The 17,986-nt window shown below is 39.7% G+C and overlaps 1 protein-coding gene across 4 annotated transcripts in view; it reads right to left on the bottom strand.

The window, feature by feature from the left end:
- Morc2 (MORC family CW-type zinc finger 2) overlaps positions 1-17,986 on the bottom strand; it is a 57,523-nt gene that overhangs the window by 31,214 nt on the left and 8,323 nt on the right. For all 4 annotated transcript variants that reach the window (XM_063225940.1, XM_063225941.1, XM_063225942.1 and 1 more), the window contains exons 3-9: positions 15,138-15,172; positions 8,989-9,057; positions 8,403-8,493; positions 5,029-5,137; positions 1,528-1,687; positions 1,304-1,415; positions 560-685 (exon numbers count right to left, since the gene is read on the bottom strand). In XM_063225940.1, coding sequence (XP_063082010.1) covers positions 560-685; positions 1,304-1,415; positions 1,528-1,687; positions 5,029-5,137; positions 8,403-8,493; positions 8,989-9,057; positions 15,138-15,172 — 702 coding nt within the window. The remainder of the gene's footprint in view (positions 1-559; positions 686-1,303; positions 1,416-1,527; positions 1,688-5,028; positions 5,138-8,402; positions 8,494-8,988; positions 9,058-15,137; positions 15,173-17,986) is intronic.

Below are 17,986 nucleotides of genomic sequence, written 5' to 3'. Positions count from 1 at the left end.
AACAGTAGAAAAACCAACTTGAAGGTCTAGCATCAGTGGGGCAGACTGCTAACCTGAGAAGCCCAGAAAGCACCCTGCCTTCCTGGCTTCTTCCAAACTGTGCTGCCAGGGCCCCACATAATAAAACAAATCCAAGCTCATCTTGACAAAAAGAGTAACTCATTTTTCCACTTGTTCCTGGCTTCTTGCTCAGTTTCTGATGTTCACCAGTGTTATTTATTTCAGAACACAAAATAAAACCTCAATAAGAAGTCCGGACCCTCGCTTTCCTGGCTATAGGCCCGTGGGCCCTTAAGCAAAAGATTCAATTCACTCTGCCACTCTCCACATCTAAGAAGATACAATGTTAGACAAGCTTAACCAGCCAACCTCCCATAGGCAGTCACATCTGTCCCTCCCTCAAGACCTAGAAGTAACTCTGGTAAAGCACATGGCAATTTAAAAGTTCAAAATAGTACTTGGAAAGCCACTCACATTGTACCATTCTAAAATGCCCCTACCCCCCAAGAAATGCAACCAAGCCCTATTCCTGGACTTGGCCAGAGTAGGCAGGCCCTACCTGGGCTTATACAAGCAGCAGGAAAGCCTCTTGGTCTGCACCTTGTGCCCATGGATAAAGATCCTCATTCGAGGATCAATGTAAAGCACCGCAGCATAGGCTCGAAAAGAGCGCCGTTCAGGCTTCCTGGAGGTGGCAGGAACAAAGAAGTGCAGTTACACAACCCAAAAGAAGCCCCCCAAGCTGTGACAGCCTCTTTGAAGGCTTTCCACCTTCCTACCTCACATCTTAGCTTCTCAAGCTACCCTGATAGGGTGTTCCTTCAGCATGGTATATCCTGTCCCTTCTCATAGTCCCAGCACAATTGCACCACAGGCATTTCAACTGCTCCTACCAGGGACTTCAGTAGAGCATCTCTCATTAGATCTCAGTTTCCTCTGTCAAATCAGGAAGTTGGAGCTAAGACCACTGACACACACAATCATGATGACTATGATTCCTGTCTTGCTGCTTGGTGACTCTGATTTGAATTCCATTCTAAATAGCTAGCCACCAGTGGTTCAGTCATGCATGTACCATATGCTCAAGCCAGCAGGAATGTACTCATCTTTTCTTTAGTTTAACTGAGGAGCTGTTGTCCTAATATTCACCCCTGCTGCCTTGTGGCAAACAAATGTGGTGCTCTCACCTCCATCAACTAATGCTACCACTAAAATCCAGAGAACAAGCCCACCCCTTTCTCCAAGGTCACCTCTTCAGAGAATAAATTTGTCCATAGCCTGCTTCATTCCCAGCCACACTCACGTGCCCTCTGGGGAAGTCTCTGCCATCTGGATATCTCTTGGATTTGAGATTATGTCTAGTTCAGGCTCTCCATTATCCATAAGCTTGAGATTAAAGATGATCACCAATGTTCCTGGGGAACAGAAATCTTCCTTTCAATTTTAGGCACACCTTGCCTATCCCCATACCACTTGTGGCCTTGAAGCTCCAAGATTCTATGTGCTGCAGGCTCAAAGCCTACTTACCGCTGTTCCCAGGAATCTTCATGAACTGGTTCATCACTTCCTCCTCAGTGCGAAAGGGAGAATACTTGTAGATGAGTTCTGTTTCAATGGCAAACTTCTCCACATTGTCTGTAACAGGTTCCCGGGTCTGGGCATTCCAGGTGGGCAATGGGACTATCACCTTTGAAGTAAGCAAAGGCTGACACTGTGAGACCTAGAACAACCTACCCTGAAAACAAGCAGCTATTTATATACAACCACCTCCCCAGTGGTTGTATATGCTTGAAATTGAAGCCTAGCATCCACATCTGGCATCAAAGGCTCTGTGGCTTCAGCCCCTTGGTGAGAAGCATCCTCAAAACACTATTTCCTCTTAAGATATGCTGGATTGTGCCTCAGGGTTTCTGTTAGGGCAGCTCCCTAACTGGATGTACCCAGCCATTTTCTTAATTTGGTAAAAATGCTACTCTTACCACTAGGAAAAACGTATTTGCAATTATCTAGTAAAATGTAAAGGTACACATGACATAACATTTCCATCCTGAGTAAATACCCTAGGAAAAACTAGAACATCTGCTCCAGAGTGGTGAATTAAAACTGTGATATATTTATACAATGAAACACTATGCAGTAATGAAAATCAACAAACTCAAGTTACTACTAGCATCAGTGTGAATGAGTCTAATAAACATGATGCTACATGAAAGCAGATATGAGTATAGTATTAGTTCATTTATATAAAACCCATAAATAGGAAAAACTAACTAATACTTAGGAATGTATACAAAGGTGACAAGCTGCAGAGAAGAAGGTAATAGTCAGTCCAAAAGTTACCTAAAGATGTTTTCTTCAGGGGCATAATAGTAAGTATGATCCAGTGATGGCTCCTGGGGGCCTTCTAACATTGGTCCATAATGCCAACTACACAGATGTTTGCTTTATAGTTATTCTATAAACTGTACATATATTTTAATACATTCTTCCATATATATGACATGTGATTTTATAACTGAGTAGTGCTTTAAAAAACTATTCTGAAGAAAACCCTACTTCAAACACCACTTCCCCAGTGGTCTTACCATACCCGTCTCCCTTCCTCCAACCTAACAGCCCTCTCCAACCTGCAGAGAAGGCTAGCTGGCAGGATGCTATCTCCACAGCAAACCAGTTGAGGCACCTTAGGGGTTTGACCTCAGATGGTCTATCCTTAGAACAAAGGGTCTCTGTATCTTAACAAGTGCCAGGGGTGCTAAACTACTCATAGTTCTGAGATAGTGCTGGTTTCTAAAAAGCTCTGTATTGAAAGCATTCAACTGTAGGGCTGGTCTGGACACATTCCTCCTCAGCCAAAAATGATCTTATTTTGAAATCTTGGCTGAGCTCATACTAGAGTATAATCCAAAATAGTGACCTTCGAGCACCAAGTAAGGGAAAAATTTCGACCTAGCTTCTTCACCAAAGGAATTGAGTTCCATCTACAAACTTATACCCCAAAATCTGTATTTCTCATTCTTCAAAGCAGTTCCAGGTGATGGCATCACTATAAACCAAGGGTCATCATTCTCACTAACTACCCATCACCTTCAGGACAGTTTCAATTTTATTACTCTGCCAGTTATCCTACCATTTGTGCCATTTTTTCTGTGTACCACCTTCTTTTCCCCTGGTTTTCTGATTTTCACCTGCCTACAACCCAGGTCCTCTTCTCTCTCTACTATCTTCTCTCACTGAACTCACTTGCTATCAAGAATCTCAGCAGAATTCCCTCAGACTACAGACCCATACTTCACTTCCCATGTCCAGAACAAATCTACATTTTCCCTACCTCAGACTGCTCTTCTTCCATTCTTTCCTAATTCCAGGCAGCCCACTACTCCCAACTGCCATTCAAGATCTTGTAAGACCCCACTCTTCCCTCCCCTCCCCCATGATATATCAACACATCTGTAGGACCCACATCCTAGAGAGATGATGATTCCATCGGTTTCTCTTACCTCCCTGTTACAAGTTCCAACACGCTACCATGCAGAAAAGGCCTATGAGCTAGTCCACTCCAACACTCACACTCCACCCCCCAATCTTTCTATCTAATCAACAAATACACCTTTGTAAACACAACCCAGTACTGCATACTCTTACTTGATAAAGTCCCTGTCTCTCAACAAAGTCCTGAGGTCAAGTCCTTTGTACTTTATAAGACCATCACAGGTCTAGCCATCATGAATGTCCTAGTCCAAACTATGTCCTTTTGTCCTGCCTTCCCCAGGAAGCCTGCTCTCTCAAAGCTGCAGTGCATCTGTCAGTCCCAATATGCTAAATGAATTAATACACTGCACCAAAAAGGGGAACAAACTCACTGCCTTGCTAAGTAAAGCCTGCAGGAAAAGACAGCCTGCCATTCCCAGTGTAAATTAGTTTGCCATGATTAAGGCTCATATCTGGACAGGAGCAGTACAAATTCAGTTTTGACTAACCAACGAAAAGGAACTAGACTGAAACTTTGAATTCAATCATCTACATGTAACAGCCATGGATTTCTTCTACAGAACCTCTCAGCCCTGTCTTCCAAGCTCTGGTCTCCATTAGTTACGAGAGGTGAAAAGTGTCAACACTGAGGCTAGACAGAACAGAGAATATCCTAACTGTTCTAACAAGGAAGAATTCTGCAGATACGGAAGACAGCAGGCCACAAAGAAAAGTGGTTGGTGAGTGTTTCATTTACAAAGCTAATTAATTAACAAAATGTTTTTATTTTTATTATTTGGTGGTACTAGAAATTGAACCCAAGGACTTCATAGTAATACTTGACCCTCTAAGTTTGAGAGTCTCACTAAGTTGGCAAAGCTGGCCCCAAAGTTGTGATCCTCCTGTCTCAGCCTCTCAAGCCATTGAGATTACAGCTGCATACCACTGCTTCTGTCCAAAATATTTTACAATAAGTATATTCTGGATTAAGACTTTTTTTCCAGCACAGTAGTAACCACTGGAGCTGTATAGCAGCCACTTCCAAAGTGAGACTAAGTGACAGCTGCCAGTTAACAAGCTCATACAGATGTTTTCCATATACTCCTTTGGTTTCAATACCTGCTTAAGCTCTGAAGATGTCTAAATACAGTCTCTAATTTATGCAGTTAGAACACTCCATTTAAAAGGAAAAATACATTTATAACATATTTCACAGCATCATCATATTGGAAAGACACTGCTCTTTCCATATTACTGCCAGCTTCAATCTCCACTCATAACAGGGAAGCCCAAAATACTCCTACTGGTAACACAGCTCTCCATGGTGACAGCCTCAAGGCCATTTAAACTGCAGATCTAAAAGAGTTCAGATCCAACTCTTGATTCCTGTCATCTGATGGTCTTCTCAGAAACAAGACAGCTGTTCTCTAAAGTGCTCTAAAATTTCACTTAACGTATCATCTGCCTTCTCTCCTCAACCAGCTAAACCTGTAATGGGGGCCTAGGCAGATGGAGGAAATGTAGAGAGGTGATTCAGGGCATCAAGATGGGACCTACTTCATCAATGCCTTCTTCCTCATGAAAGGTACGAGACAAGAAGAGGCAGGTCATGGTATCTTCCTTCTTAGTGAAGAGAATAAAATCCTTCCCAATACGCATTGAGCCCCTGAAATGGAAGCAGAAAACAGGTTAGTCTTCCAAAGATTCAAAGCTCATCTAAAAGAGAAACCCACCCTTTGGACATGATGCAAACTGCCTCTGGAGGGTTCTCTGAAGGGTCCCCTAGATCCTGGTCCCTGAAAAGAGTTCCTTGGCCCCTGTTCCCTCATCACTCACCAACATTCCTTGCTTTAATTACATATTCTTTACTTATAACCTTGTATACCACACTTACCCTCCATTCAGGATTCTCTTACCATCTTTTTAGGATGTACTCAATGCTGACCAAAGGCCCCAGGTTAGTTTCATTCCCAGCTTGTTGCTACAACATTAACAAGTAACCTTGTTGCCCCCACCTATGGGTTCACAATCACATAAGGGCTGCTATGTCCTCTGTCTGTGCCACCAGCAGGTTCCACTCCAGTAGCTAACGCCTGCAGCGTATCACTTTCTATGCAGACCACACACAGTTCTTATCTTTTCCCTCACTGACAGAATTACTCCCTCATGTCCATTTATCAAACAGCAACAAGAATACCAAGGTAACAGCCCAGTGCTTATGCCCACAAGTTCTCCAAGTAGTAGCATGAACCCAAGACAACCAAATGCAGAGGCCAAAAAAATACAGTAATGTTCAAGGAGGTCTTATGTGGGTCAACACAGATAATTGCAACCATCTTTAGTCTCAGAATTGCTTTGCCACCTCAAGCTCACTAACAGTATAGGCAGGTCTCTATTTTGGATGTGGTTGGTTTGTGGAACAGTGCCTTGAGGCTGACTTTCACAATGCAAAAAATTTGGATGCAATCAACTTTTTCCTTTCTGTTTGGTCATGGTAAAGCTTCTGAGGAACATGCAGGGACAGGCCTTTGTAGGCAGCATAAAACAGGGCAGAGGCAAGACTTCCCAATCAACAATGAGGCTGTTTAGCGATTTTCTTCTGAACAGCTTCTGGGGCTTTACAGCTATTACCTCATTAGTCCTCATAATACCCCAGGAGATGACCAAGGTAGAAACTCTCATTATTTTGAGTACAAATGCAAAGTAGACTGGCAGGCTAAGCACACAAATGAATGTCATGCTCCATTTCCCCACTCAGGAAGACATCCAGGACATTTGAGAAATGTCCTGGGGGCTGCCAAGTGCCATTTCTCCTCCTCCAGTACCCAATGTGCTGGCAGGCTTTTTCCTCTTCAACTTCAGTGTTTCTTCTCTCCGAAGCTTGCAGGTAGCAAAAGGAGGCACATTATTTTTCCTCTGTCAAGATTTGCCCTTGCTTTAATTTGCCAAAACTGTGTCTGTATTTCATCTGCCTTTGATCCACAATAGGGCCTTAAGAGCAAAAACCCAAAATATCACCTCTTTGCTGGCTTTCCTGCTTCTCAGCCCTATTCTCACTACAAATCACTTTCTCCTGGAACTTCAACTGAATTAATTTTAAAATGATTGTGTTGTCTATTCTTTTTTAATAGAAAAAAAACAATTTCATAACAATTGTTAATAGGCTGTATATTTACTGGTATCATCCAAGTGGTTACTCAGAGTACAAGATATGGGCATAAAAAATTTCCAAGCAAGATTAGCTCAAACCTTTCTTTTCAATGAACTAAGAGAAATTAGTATTATAACTATCTTGCATTTTTTTTTTCCTTTTCCCTGCTTTCCTTACCCTCATCCTAGTTCCTCCTTCCCTTTTTTTGGTACTGGGGATTGAACTCATGACATTGCACTTTACCATGCAAGCACTTGAACTGCTGAACAAATCCTGGGGCCCCCTCTTTTCTTTTGAACAATTTCTTTCCATTTCATAATATCTACTGTATATTTTGGTCCTTATTTACTTTTAGTTTCTCACACGAGTGAGCCAATACTATATTTACATATATGAGTCTGATTTATTTTACCTATGAGTATGGTCTCAAATTGCATCCATTTGCCTACGAATGTCTCAAGTTTATCCTTCTTTATGGTCAAGTAGTACTCCATTGTATATTTAAAAAAAAAAAAAAAAAAAACACATCTTTTTTACTACCCTGCAGTTGAAGGACACTTTGGGTTGTGTCAAGACTTAGCTATTACAAATTGTGCTGCACTAAACATGGGTGTGCTTTCTATTCTGAACACTAGATGGCAACACTTCAATGAGACCTTCATGAAAATCTTCTGAAAATGCTAAGAACACTCAATGTCTAGACATTCCTTTCCAGTCTTTTAACCACTTTCAGAGCCACATAATTCCTTCCTGAATCCCCTTTTCTAAAAGAGAATGTCAAATATTAGAATCCACTTCTATATTAGGTGAAACAACCCACAAAACTGAATGGACCAGACAGAAGGAAGCTGACCCACGATCCACAAGAAAATCAAGGTCTCTCCTTCATTTTGGGGACACATTGCAAGGCACACAGTGTTTATCATTACTCCTTGGTTCCTACCCCGAGAAAGAAATCATAAAGTCTAGGAACCAGGAACCTGATTCCCTTGGAAGCATTCTCCTCCCCATGTTCAATGTACCCTGAACACGAAGCCTGACCAAGGCTGTTGACAAATCATACCATCACCCTCTCTCAAACAAAACAACATTTCCACACCAAGACTAGAAATGTGACTCATAATTCCATTTGCACAAACTCCAATTTCACTAAATCATATTCCATCCAAAGGTATGTACAGCTGGAAGTGAGCATTTCAGAAATAGAAACCTTTCTCTTGGGGCTTCACTCAAAACCAGAACAACACATTCCAAACACTGAACAAATAGGAACCAAGTGCTAAGGGAGAAGTCTCAAGGGATGTGAAGATAGAGAGTGGGTCCCTGCCATAAGATCTCACAAAATACGTAAACAGAAACAGTACCATCCTCCAGGAAGGGGGACTTGAGTCTCTTCCTCACTCTAGATCCCCAGTGGCTGGCACAAACCGTAACATACAGCAGGTGCTCAGGAACACCACTGTACCTTGAGATAACCCCTCACTACATCAGACATATCCCAACCTCACAAGAGAACAACTCACAGTCTCAATCACAGGGCTTATACAAGAATTTTCCTAAAGATAAAGCGCAGCTCTAGTACACAGTGCCAAAAGAAACCCACAGCCTCAGCCACCCCAACTTGTTTTGCAGGCTCATATTATAGAGCAAACTCAGCTGGGTAATGTTGGTAAGCTACCCACAAATCACCACTCCTTTTTGACTTTCCTACTTTTTCAGAGTTAGTCACTGAGGACAAGAAAAAGAGAAGAGCCCTGTGACAGGTTTCTAGTATACCTACGATTTTAACCCATTCCCATACTGCCCAATCTGGGTGGATTCAGGTGTTCGTTTGGCTGACTTCCCAAACTGGATCACACTGGCAGCATCACCTTGAAGTGACAAACACAGAAGTGAATGTTAGCATCTCTCTCCCAAGTTTCTCAAAGTAAAATGTCTAAGCCTTGCTAAAGCATGACTGTGTGTCTGCTCTCTTCTAAGGAAATTTGCAATCATGAGGCAAAACGAGACAACCTGTGTTTGGCTTGCCAGTACCAAGACTCCCGTGTTCTGTTACCAGAACATAGTAAACACACTAGTGGAGACCTCAGTAGTTCCAGTCTAGAATATTTAACAAACTGATAGATACAATGTCAAGAGACAGGTAATCTAACTTAAGAGTGTTATTTAGGCCCTAATTACCAGATCAGGACAAGATTCAATGTATATATAGTGGAATTAAACCTAAAATGTTATAATAGGTGCTTTGCTTTCCAAGTGGATCTTACTGTCACAACAGTGAGGCGACACAAAATCAAGTTTATATAGTGCTTTATAACAATGGCTATATCCTCCCCCCAGAGAAACACAATCATCTTATCACTTACTGGGATCCATTCCTGCTCCATCATCCAAAAAGCAGAGCATAAATCCTCCTCGAAGATCCTCTCGCCTTTCTGTAAAAGAATGAAGCAGCTGTCATTACTGGGCTATTATCCAAAAAAGGGTAGAAATGGGAGTATGAACAGAAGGTAGATCAATGTGAAGCTTGAACGTAGAGGGTCACATCAAATCAGTCTTCTAACAGCCTAAGCCAGCATGAGGGCCCTTGAGACTATGAATTCTTGATCTAAGGTTCTCCAGTGTCTTCTAGTTGAAGATAAAGTTCCAGAAAAACTGTAAGGAGGGTGGTAACTACCCAGTCCAACACCTAACCACACCCAAGACCACTGAATATGCATGTATTTCACATATACCTCAATTGTCCTTCTGCCTTTCTCTAACTGGATTGCTGCCAATTCTGTCCTGTACCATATATCATTACAGTACTCCAACTAGTTGCTTACAATGCAGCTTATCAACACAGCTCCAACTCAAAAATTACCACCTTCTCCTTTTAAATCTGAACTAGCTTTGAGACAAAGTGAGGAAGCCAGACATGGTAGGCACTATAGTGGTGGCAGCTACTATATAAAAGATAAATCACTGAGTCTATATATGATGACTCCCAGGGTCACTACAGCAGCTTCTGAACTATGTGTAATTCATAGTCATATTCCCTGTTAGCTATGGGTCAGTCCTTGAAAGGTGTAAGAGGACACAAAGTAAAGTGATAGGTACCTAGTTCCTAGTTAGATCTGCGTGACTGCAGGCAGAAGTCCCTTGACAATAACATTTACAGCAGCTGTGGTAGGGCTTCTTGAACAACAAGAAAGGTACACAACAGGCTGCCATTCTGGAGGGTAGATGAAGAACTTCTTACAGCAAGTTGTAACCCAAAGCAGGTATGAATCCAGGATGTCACGGACAATGGAGAAGAAAGTCCCAAATAGAGAAGTCCCAAATAGAGAAGAGGGCTATACTTGTTGCCATGGAGCTATTGATTCAGTGAAGAGCAGGTGAGCAACAGAAAAACTAGAGTTGGAATCAGGGAAGCAGAATCAATAAGAGAGACGAATATGAGACCGAAGTGGAGGCAGAAGACTTACACAAGTCATAGGGTGTACCACTAACATCCCCCAGTTTAGATGCTGTTATAGTCCACTGCTTGGCACAGGGATAAAAGGAGCATGTCTAATAGAAGGAACAAGTTCAGTATAAGGTCTAAGCCTAAGACTGCTTTGAAATCTGGTCCCTAATAAAAATTTTTTAAACTTCCTCAAGCAGCAGTTTATTAACTTTGTACAACTATCTATCCTGACCAATCTATTTAAAATGTTCTTTGTCCTCCCCTTAGGCTAAAACTTCAAGTGAATGTTACTACCTAGATAATGTAATTTAAAATGCAATTTCAGGACTATAAAGCACAGAGATTTTCAAGTATCACTCTGTGTTCAGGAAACTGAACATTCATTACAAGTGCCTCTTGAAAGTTCAAGAGTGAGGATCTTCCTGTAGTACAATTGGTATAGAAGAAAATCTCTCCCTGTGGCAATGCCTCTCATCAGAGGCTAGGGAATGCAAATGAGATGTGGCAAGTAGGCACAAGTACATAAAATGTGCTAAAAGGGGGCTGGGGATTTAGCTCAGCAGCATAAGTGCCTGCCTGGCAAGCACAAGGTCGTGAGTTCAATCCCCAGTACCAAAAAATAAGTGGTAAAATATATCAAAGTTTCCATCTGATAAAAGCAAAGTATGGAGCCTCAAACAGGGTCACATACATAGCACAGCAAAAACAGTGTTCGAACTCTAGAGTCATTTACTATACACACTATGGCATGAAATATGCATAGAGAGTCTGCCCTGGGATCTAGAAATTGGTTTTAGCCAAGTGTATCTGAGAAGTTCCCAAGGATTTCTGGCATTTTTTGAACACTATCGAAGAAGTCACTTTCTATGTTCTTGTATTAGAACAGGATTCACAGGCAAAAATGTTTCAGCGTATCATCACCACTCAACAGTGGATCTGGAACCTTTTTCAGACTCAAAGACTTCATTTCAAAGCTTTTATATAGTTTACAAGGGTAAGACACTCATACTGGCGGAAAAATCCCCCTGAACATATAGTAACTAATATCTTATAAATGACTAGTAGTGTCCAGGTCCACAGTCAAATGCAATAGTGCTTCAGGGTCAAGACAGATTAGGTAACTCAGCAGTTAACTTCTTTAACGTTGTACACAGGCAGCGTAGTATCTTTGCTTGGTTACAATACATGTGCAAAAGACTCATTTATTTGGTAACTATTCACTGAGGACCCCTTATGAGGACCCCTGACCGTGTGATACAGAAAAGAGCATCTAAGTTCAGTGGCACAAGCGCCTGCCTGGCAAGCATGAGGTCATGAGTTCGATCCCCAGTACAAAAAAAAAAAAGCAACTAAAGAATGTGAATGTGATCATTGTCTCCATGGAGTTCATAATGTTAAGACTCCACTCTCTCTAAAAGAGTTATAAAAATACAGATTTTGGGCTCCACTACAGATAGGTCAGAGGTAGGACCACAGAATTTGCATTTCTCTCAGGGCTGATGAGTGGATCACCATTTTTAAAGCAACATTCCAGAGCATGCGAGGAGAAATACACAAGCATCCCTACTTAAAACTACGTCCCCACACATTTCACCACAGAAATTCATTCCTTAAGGAAAGGAGCAAGTTGGAAGCCAGAAAGCCAAAGTGCCTTCTTAGCTGTGCCTCAGACCCTGGTAACAGATACACAACATCATGCCAAACCAGTTTGAAAGGTTGCACTTTTAAGTTTTCTCCAACATGACCAAGTCTGACTTCCACAAGCAGCACATTCACCAACTATTTATTCCCATTAAGTGGGTAAAGGGAGGTGAAATGGAGCTTAAATTATAAGTGAGATGCAATGATAAAAAGATATCCTTTCCAGAGGCCATTATGTAATGGCATCCAAGTTCTTCATCATATTCTGCAACCTAAACTTCAGTTTCATTCACTCTAATGAGCAGTACTAATGTCAGTTTCATTTGTTCTGACCAATTTTCCATTTATTTAATAATTGCCCTGGCAGCACACAAGGAATCTTTTTAGAGAACATGACAGTACCCTCCCCAGACAATTCAATGTTATGGCTTGTATCTAGATGTCTCCCCCAACCCTGACAAAAGCCTCATGTGGTCACAGGTGGGGGTTTTCAGAGATGGCTGGATCTAGCGTATATGACACTGTGAATCAAGGGTGTGTGAATACTAAATTAGTCCACTGATTGGTTTGGTATAGCTCTGGGAGTGGATAATGGGAAGGCCCTCCCGGATGTGAGTGGTATCTAATATAAGGGTGGGTATCCTGCATAAAAATACAAAGAACAGAAAGAGGGCTGCAACTTGTTTGCTACTTTGCTGCCTTCTATCTGCTGTGAACCATTTCTCTTCTGTGATGTTCCTCTGCTATGCTACACTGCCTTAGGGTCAGCCTACCACGAATTGAAACCACAACAATCAAATACATCTTCACCTCCTTTAACTCTGGGTGTTAGGTATTTGTCTCGGCAACAAAAAACCAAGACATTTAGAAAGCCAATAAAAATCTACAGTTGGGCTGGGGATATGCCTGGCATGCGCAGTAATAAATTCAATTCCTGGTACAAAAAAAAATTAGCGAACACTTTAGGGAGCCAGGAATTTATTTAGTTCAGTGGCGTAAATGCCTGCCCAACAAGGGTGAGATCATGGGTTTGATCCCCAGTACCAAAAAAAAAAAAAAAAAAAAAAAATTACAAGTGAGATGCAATGATAAAAAGATATCCTTTCCAGAGGCCATTATGTAATGGCATCCAAGTTCTTCATCACATTCTGCAACCAGGAACAAGACAAGGATGTCTACTGTTAGTTGGGTATGGCAGCTCATGCTTGTAAACACTCAAGGAGGCTGAAACAGGAGGATCATTGGGAGTCTGAGACCAGCCTAGGGTACAAAGTAAACTCAAGGCCAGCCTGAACTGCATAGTGAGACTCCGTCTCAAAAAGACAAAAAAAAAAAACGAAAAAACCCTACATTCTTCTAACTGGTATGTTATCATGCCTTAGTTTCAACTAATAAGAATACTTTGGACAAATATATACTTCTGTACTTTGAAAGGCAGCATTAAAAAGTGATTTTCTAGTGACTTCAAGCCAAATCTGATGTTTGGGGGATTTCCAAGTTCTGTAACAGTTCAATTTCAAAACAGGAAATAACATTTACTAATAAGGACTTTAGAGTGTTAAAATTAGTGACAACATTGTTTTATTCCTGTTGAAAGCATTAATAAGGCAGTAGGGTAGAAAACTGAGAAGTTAAGGATGCCTCAGTCAAGAATCCTAATCCCAAAAAACTTAAAATAAAGCAAGTCCTTTTTCAAAACACTATGGCACTGCTCCTATCACACTATTTAATTCTTAATTGTCTCAAACTGTCCCTCAAGATCTAGTTATCATCTTTTAATCACCAGTACTATGCTCATTATCTCCAATTAGAAACAAAGTTCTTAGAGAAAAGGCCTCATCTGATCCTCTCTGGACTTTTCCCAAAGCACAATAGTAGAACTGAGCACAGAATAAATGTACACTAAATCTTTTTCATTTAAATTGATATCCAATTTAAATGCTGCATTCTACATGTTAAGAACTGAATTTCCTTGTTGCAATTCATCCACTGAATCACAGCAAGGTGGTACAAGGGAACAGAGATGACCTTTTAAAAAAAAAAATTTTTTTTCCAAATATTGACTTAGCTATTGGAATTTTTTTCTTTGACAACTCAAAGTAGAGGCCCATTCTCTGCCCCATCATGTGCATAATGATCGTTATTTCTTATACAGGTAACTTACCACTCCTAAAAGCACATTCAGCTCTAGCTTGGAAAGGCCATTCCATTTGGCCAAAGATTTAGCAGCCATGTTCTAACATTCTTCTGTTATACTCCTTTTTTTCCTGTTACTTCTAAAAATAAAAGAAGCCTATTTCTACCACTTTAGTAGGGGCTTTCCAACAGACAATTTTGAGAATTTAAGCAGTATAGCTGACAAGTAGGTATCTGGAACATTTGCTTTACTCCAAAGTAGTATTAGGCATGGAGATTCTGCATAACCACCTAACATTAAGGGGTCTAAGAATTACTACTTAATTGTGTGCTCAGTCCCATGTAGCAAGTGGGCCTGTGAAGAGGAGTTATTTGAAACTCTGTATTCCTATGTAAACACAGACTTCTCAGGAGCTAGGCAGTGATATTCAAAATATAACTTCAATCCTTACAGGAGAGTTCAGAACGAGTGTGAGAAAACATATAACATTAAACAAACTGGAAACAAGCTGTTTTCTTCTTCTATTCCATTTCCAAAGTTATAGTATTTTATTTTTTCTTATCGGTACCAGGGATCAAACTCACGACCGCCTGCTTGCAAGGCAGGCTCTTATGCCGCTGAGCTAAATCCCCAGGCCCTATAGTATTTAAAAAAAAAAAAAAAGTGCAAATACTGAGCTGGAGAAAAAAAAAGGCCAATCATAATGACTAGGAATTCTTCCACTGTTACAACCATTGTAGGAGAGAGAGAATTTTAGTATAAAATGACAGTCAATCCATCCAAAACAGTAGAAGACAGCAAAACTCTCAAATTTCTGGCCAAGTAGTCATCTTTCTTACTGGACACCTCTACCAGAGGTGTCTACCACCTCTACAAATGTAACTGCAACCCAGTTACCAACTGTTTTATGCAACAGACACCAACCATCTTCCCAGTAAAGACTGCTACTCACAAAAAACGGTAAGAAAAAACTACCAATAAAATCCTTAATTCCAGACGACCAGTATTTGGTCATTCCATGTCACATTACTTTATGCCATCACCCCAAGTGTCCTTTTGCCTATGCACTTAGATATAACCCCTGGCATTAGTTTTGAAACCAACATTCTTGATTTCTATGATATGCTTGACCAGTGCTGCCCTGTTTCTACCTATGGCCATATCTAGCTATGGCCATCTCTCCATGCTCCAAAAATCAATTATTTCCCATTCATTTCTTCTTAGGGATACAGCAGTAAAAAGTGCATTACAGGTACAGGTCATCACAGAAAGGGTCTACTCTGACTTACCTGCATAAATGTCTATTCTGGTGGCATCAGCATCTCTGTGAAATTAAAAAGAAAAAAAAAAAAAAAACTAAGTGAGAATGAAACATCAATCAGCAAAATACATCATATTCTGAGTGTTTCAGGAAGTCATATACATACATTAAACATTATAAACATACATTAAAGTTTTACTTTTATTCTTCTAAAATGCTTCAGGAGCATCTAAGTATTTAATACAATTACATGACACACAGGGCCAAACATGGTAAAAACATGTAACTTAGGACCAGTAAAAATATTTCATTTTACACTTTTAAGAAATGAGTATGTATTTCTTATTCATTTGCAGTAATAAGATGTTCCAAAAACTCATCCATTTTTCTTCTCTCAAAAACTTTAAGAAAAAAAGAAAACTATTAGCTGCTACAACCTATGAAAAAAAATGGGATCTCTTACAATATACACAGCAATTGGCAAATTGATTCCTGAGCCCAGATTATTAACCTCTATAACCTTGAAAGAAAGTGAAAGCATTCAACTGTACTCCAGCCACTGAATTCAGTCATCAATGATGGCTTTCATGAATAACTGCAAGTAATTTATTCTAATTCTACTGACTGCAGGCAAAGAAATTGTGGAAGTTTCATAGGTTTTAAGTGCAAAAAGTCCACTTGAAATATAGCTCAGTTGTAGAGTGAATTTTTAGCATGCATTAGGCCCTTGATTCAATAAAAAGCGATTTTTAAAAACTTTTAAAACTCCCAAATCCACCCAGCTTTACAATGTACCTATTCTCAACAACATAAAAAAATTTTAAAATATGAGAAAGACTGGCAAAATATATGCAGGAATAGGAAAACATACTCCCAGAAATCTCTAGTTCACTGATACTCAAAAAGCTACCTGTCAAAACACAATACTTTAAGTTAATAAGTAGCAAATACAAATAATTCTATTGTTACATTTTTAATTGAACAGAAAAATGAGTCAAATAATACTAAAACGGGAGTTTTCTAGTTGAATAATGTACTACCTAGCACATTTCCATAAACATTTTAATAGCAAAAAAGAAATAATACAGGAAGTCACTAGCGGCAAACTGATGGCACACATGCCACAGCAGGCTATTTGCATCATTAAAAGCTCTAAAAGATTTACCATCACTGGTATAGGTGAATTCTAAAAACACTAGAAAACAGAAGGAAGCTCACTAAGTGAGGATCAGTTTAGAAGTACTACTATGGGGGATGGGGATTTAGCTCAGCGGCCTTGCACGAGCATGGTTGTGAGTTCGATCCCCAATACCGATTAAAAAAAAAAAAAGAAGAAGTACTACTATAAATTCTTGCCTTCTTCATTAAAAACCTTCAAAAATGATCAAAAATAATCTTAAGTTTATGTTTGCATTCAAGAATAAGGCTGGGACAGTATTTTCAAACAGTAATTATAAACAGGATTTTTATTTGGACTAGAATGTTTGTCTATAAATGAACCCAAACTTATATTTAATTCAGTATAAAAAAATGGGTGACTTCTCCTAAGCACAGATGCTGGTAACAGAAGACTTGACCAGTAGGAGCCCCAATAAAACATTCTGGAAAAGACAGAAAATTTTGGCAAACTTTTAAACACCTTCAAGGTAAATTATCCAGGGGAAAAAAAAAATCACAGATCATCTAACCCATTAAGTTGATCCTAAGTTTCTATCTCAATTTCCTGCTTTTTATAATTACTTTGCTCTAATATACAAGGGAAAGTGGTTTGAGACGTCACTATTTTTAGGCCAATACATAAAGAACAATAAATAATTTTTTTTTTTAAATCGGTACCAGGGATCGAACTCATGACTGCCTGCTTGCAAGGCAGGCGCTTATGCCACTGAGCTAAATCCCCAGCCCCACAATAAATAAATTTTAAGTTAATCAACAAAGTACTTTAAAATTAAGAAATCAAACAGTATCAAATGCTGGAGAGAACCCTTCACTGTTGGTGGGAATGCCGACTGGTGCAACCACTGTGGAAAATGTGGAGATTCCTCAAAAAACTAGGATTAGCGGTCCCATTTGACCCAGCTATTCCTCTACTGGGTCTTCCCATATGAATTAAAAACATACCACAGTGATATATGTTTATAGCAGCACAGTTTATAATAGCCAGATTTTAGAAACAACCTAAATGCCAACTGACCAAGGAATGGATAAAAAAGATGTAGTATTTTTATAAAATGGAGTACTACTCAGCCATAAAGAATGACAAACTGGAGACTTTTATAGGTAAATGGATAAAATTAGAGACCATACTCAAAAATGAAATAATTAAGATATGCTTTGTAAACATTATATTCTCTCACTAGTGTGAGATGCTGAAACATATGTGTATGTATATGTATATATATATCTATGTTAAAACCATTTAATATACTACTGATTTCTGTGAGCTTGCTGAAGATAAAGATTTCTGCTGGTATTGTTTGGACAACTGAATGCAGATACCTTGTGCTCTGGGTGAATGATTTGGGGATGACAAGGTGCAATGTGTATGGCATTGTTACCCTAATTGATATGTTATGAAATTTTTATCTTTGAAATAAAATGGATTTGGAAAAAAAGTATTATATCACTGAGATACATTTCTAGGCCTTCTTAAATTTTTGTCCTGATACACAGTCTAAATGACCAGACGAGCCTCAAAATGTGATCCTCCTACTTCAGCCTACACACAAGCTGGAACTACCCTTGTATACCATCATATCCAGTGATCTTGATTTTTTTTTTTAAGAAGTTAGTGTTTAATCTTGATGCCAGTGGACTGTTGAAAGTGGAGTGTTGTAGGATAATTCCACAAATGCAACATTTATAGAGTTTAATTTA

The sequence above is a fragment of the Cavia porcellus genome, unplaced genomic scaffold, assembly GCF_034190915.1.
Source record: "Cavia porcellus strain 051 isolate PalLab524CR breed Dunkin Hartley unplaced genomic scaffold, mCavPor4.1 scaffold_16, whole genome shotgun sequence".
In the NCBI taxonomy this organism is placed as follows: Eukaryota; Metazoa; Chordata; class Mammalia; order Rodentia; family Caviidae; genus Cavia; species Cavia porcellus.
This window is presented reverse-complemented; position numbering and strand designations above follow the sequence as displayed.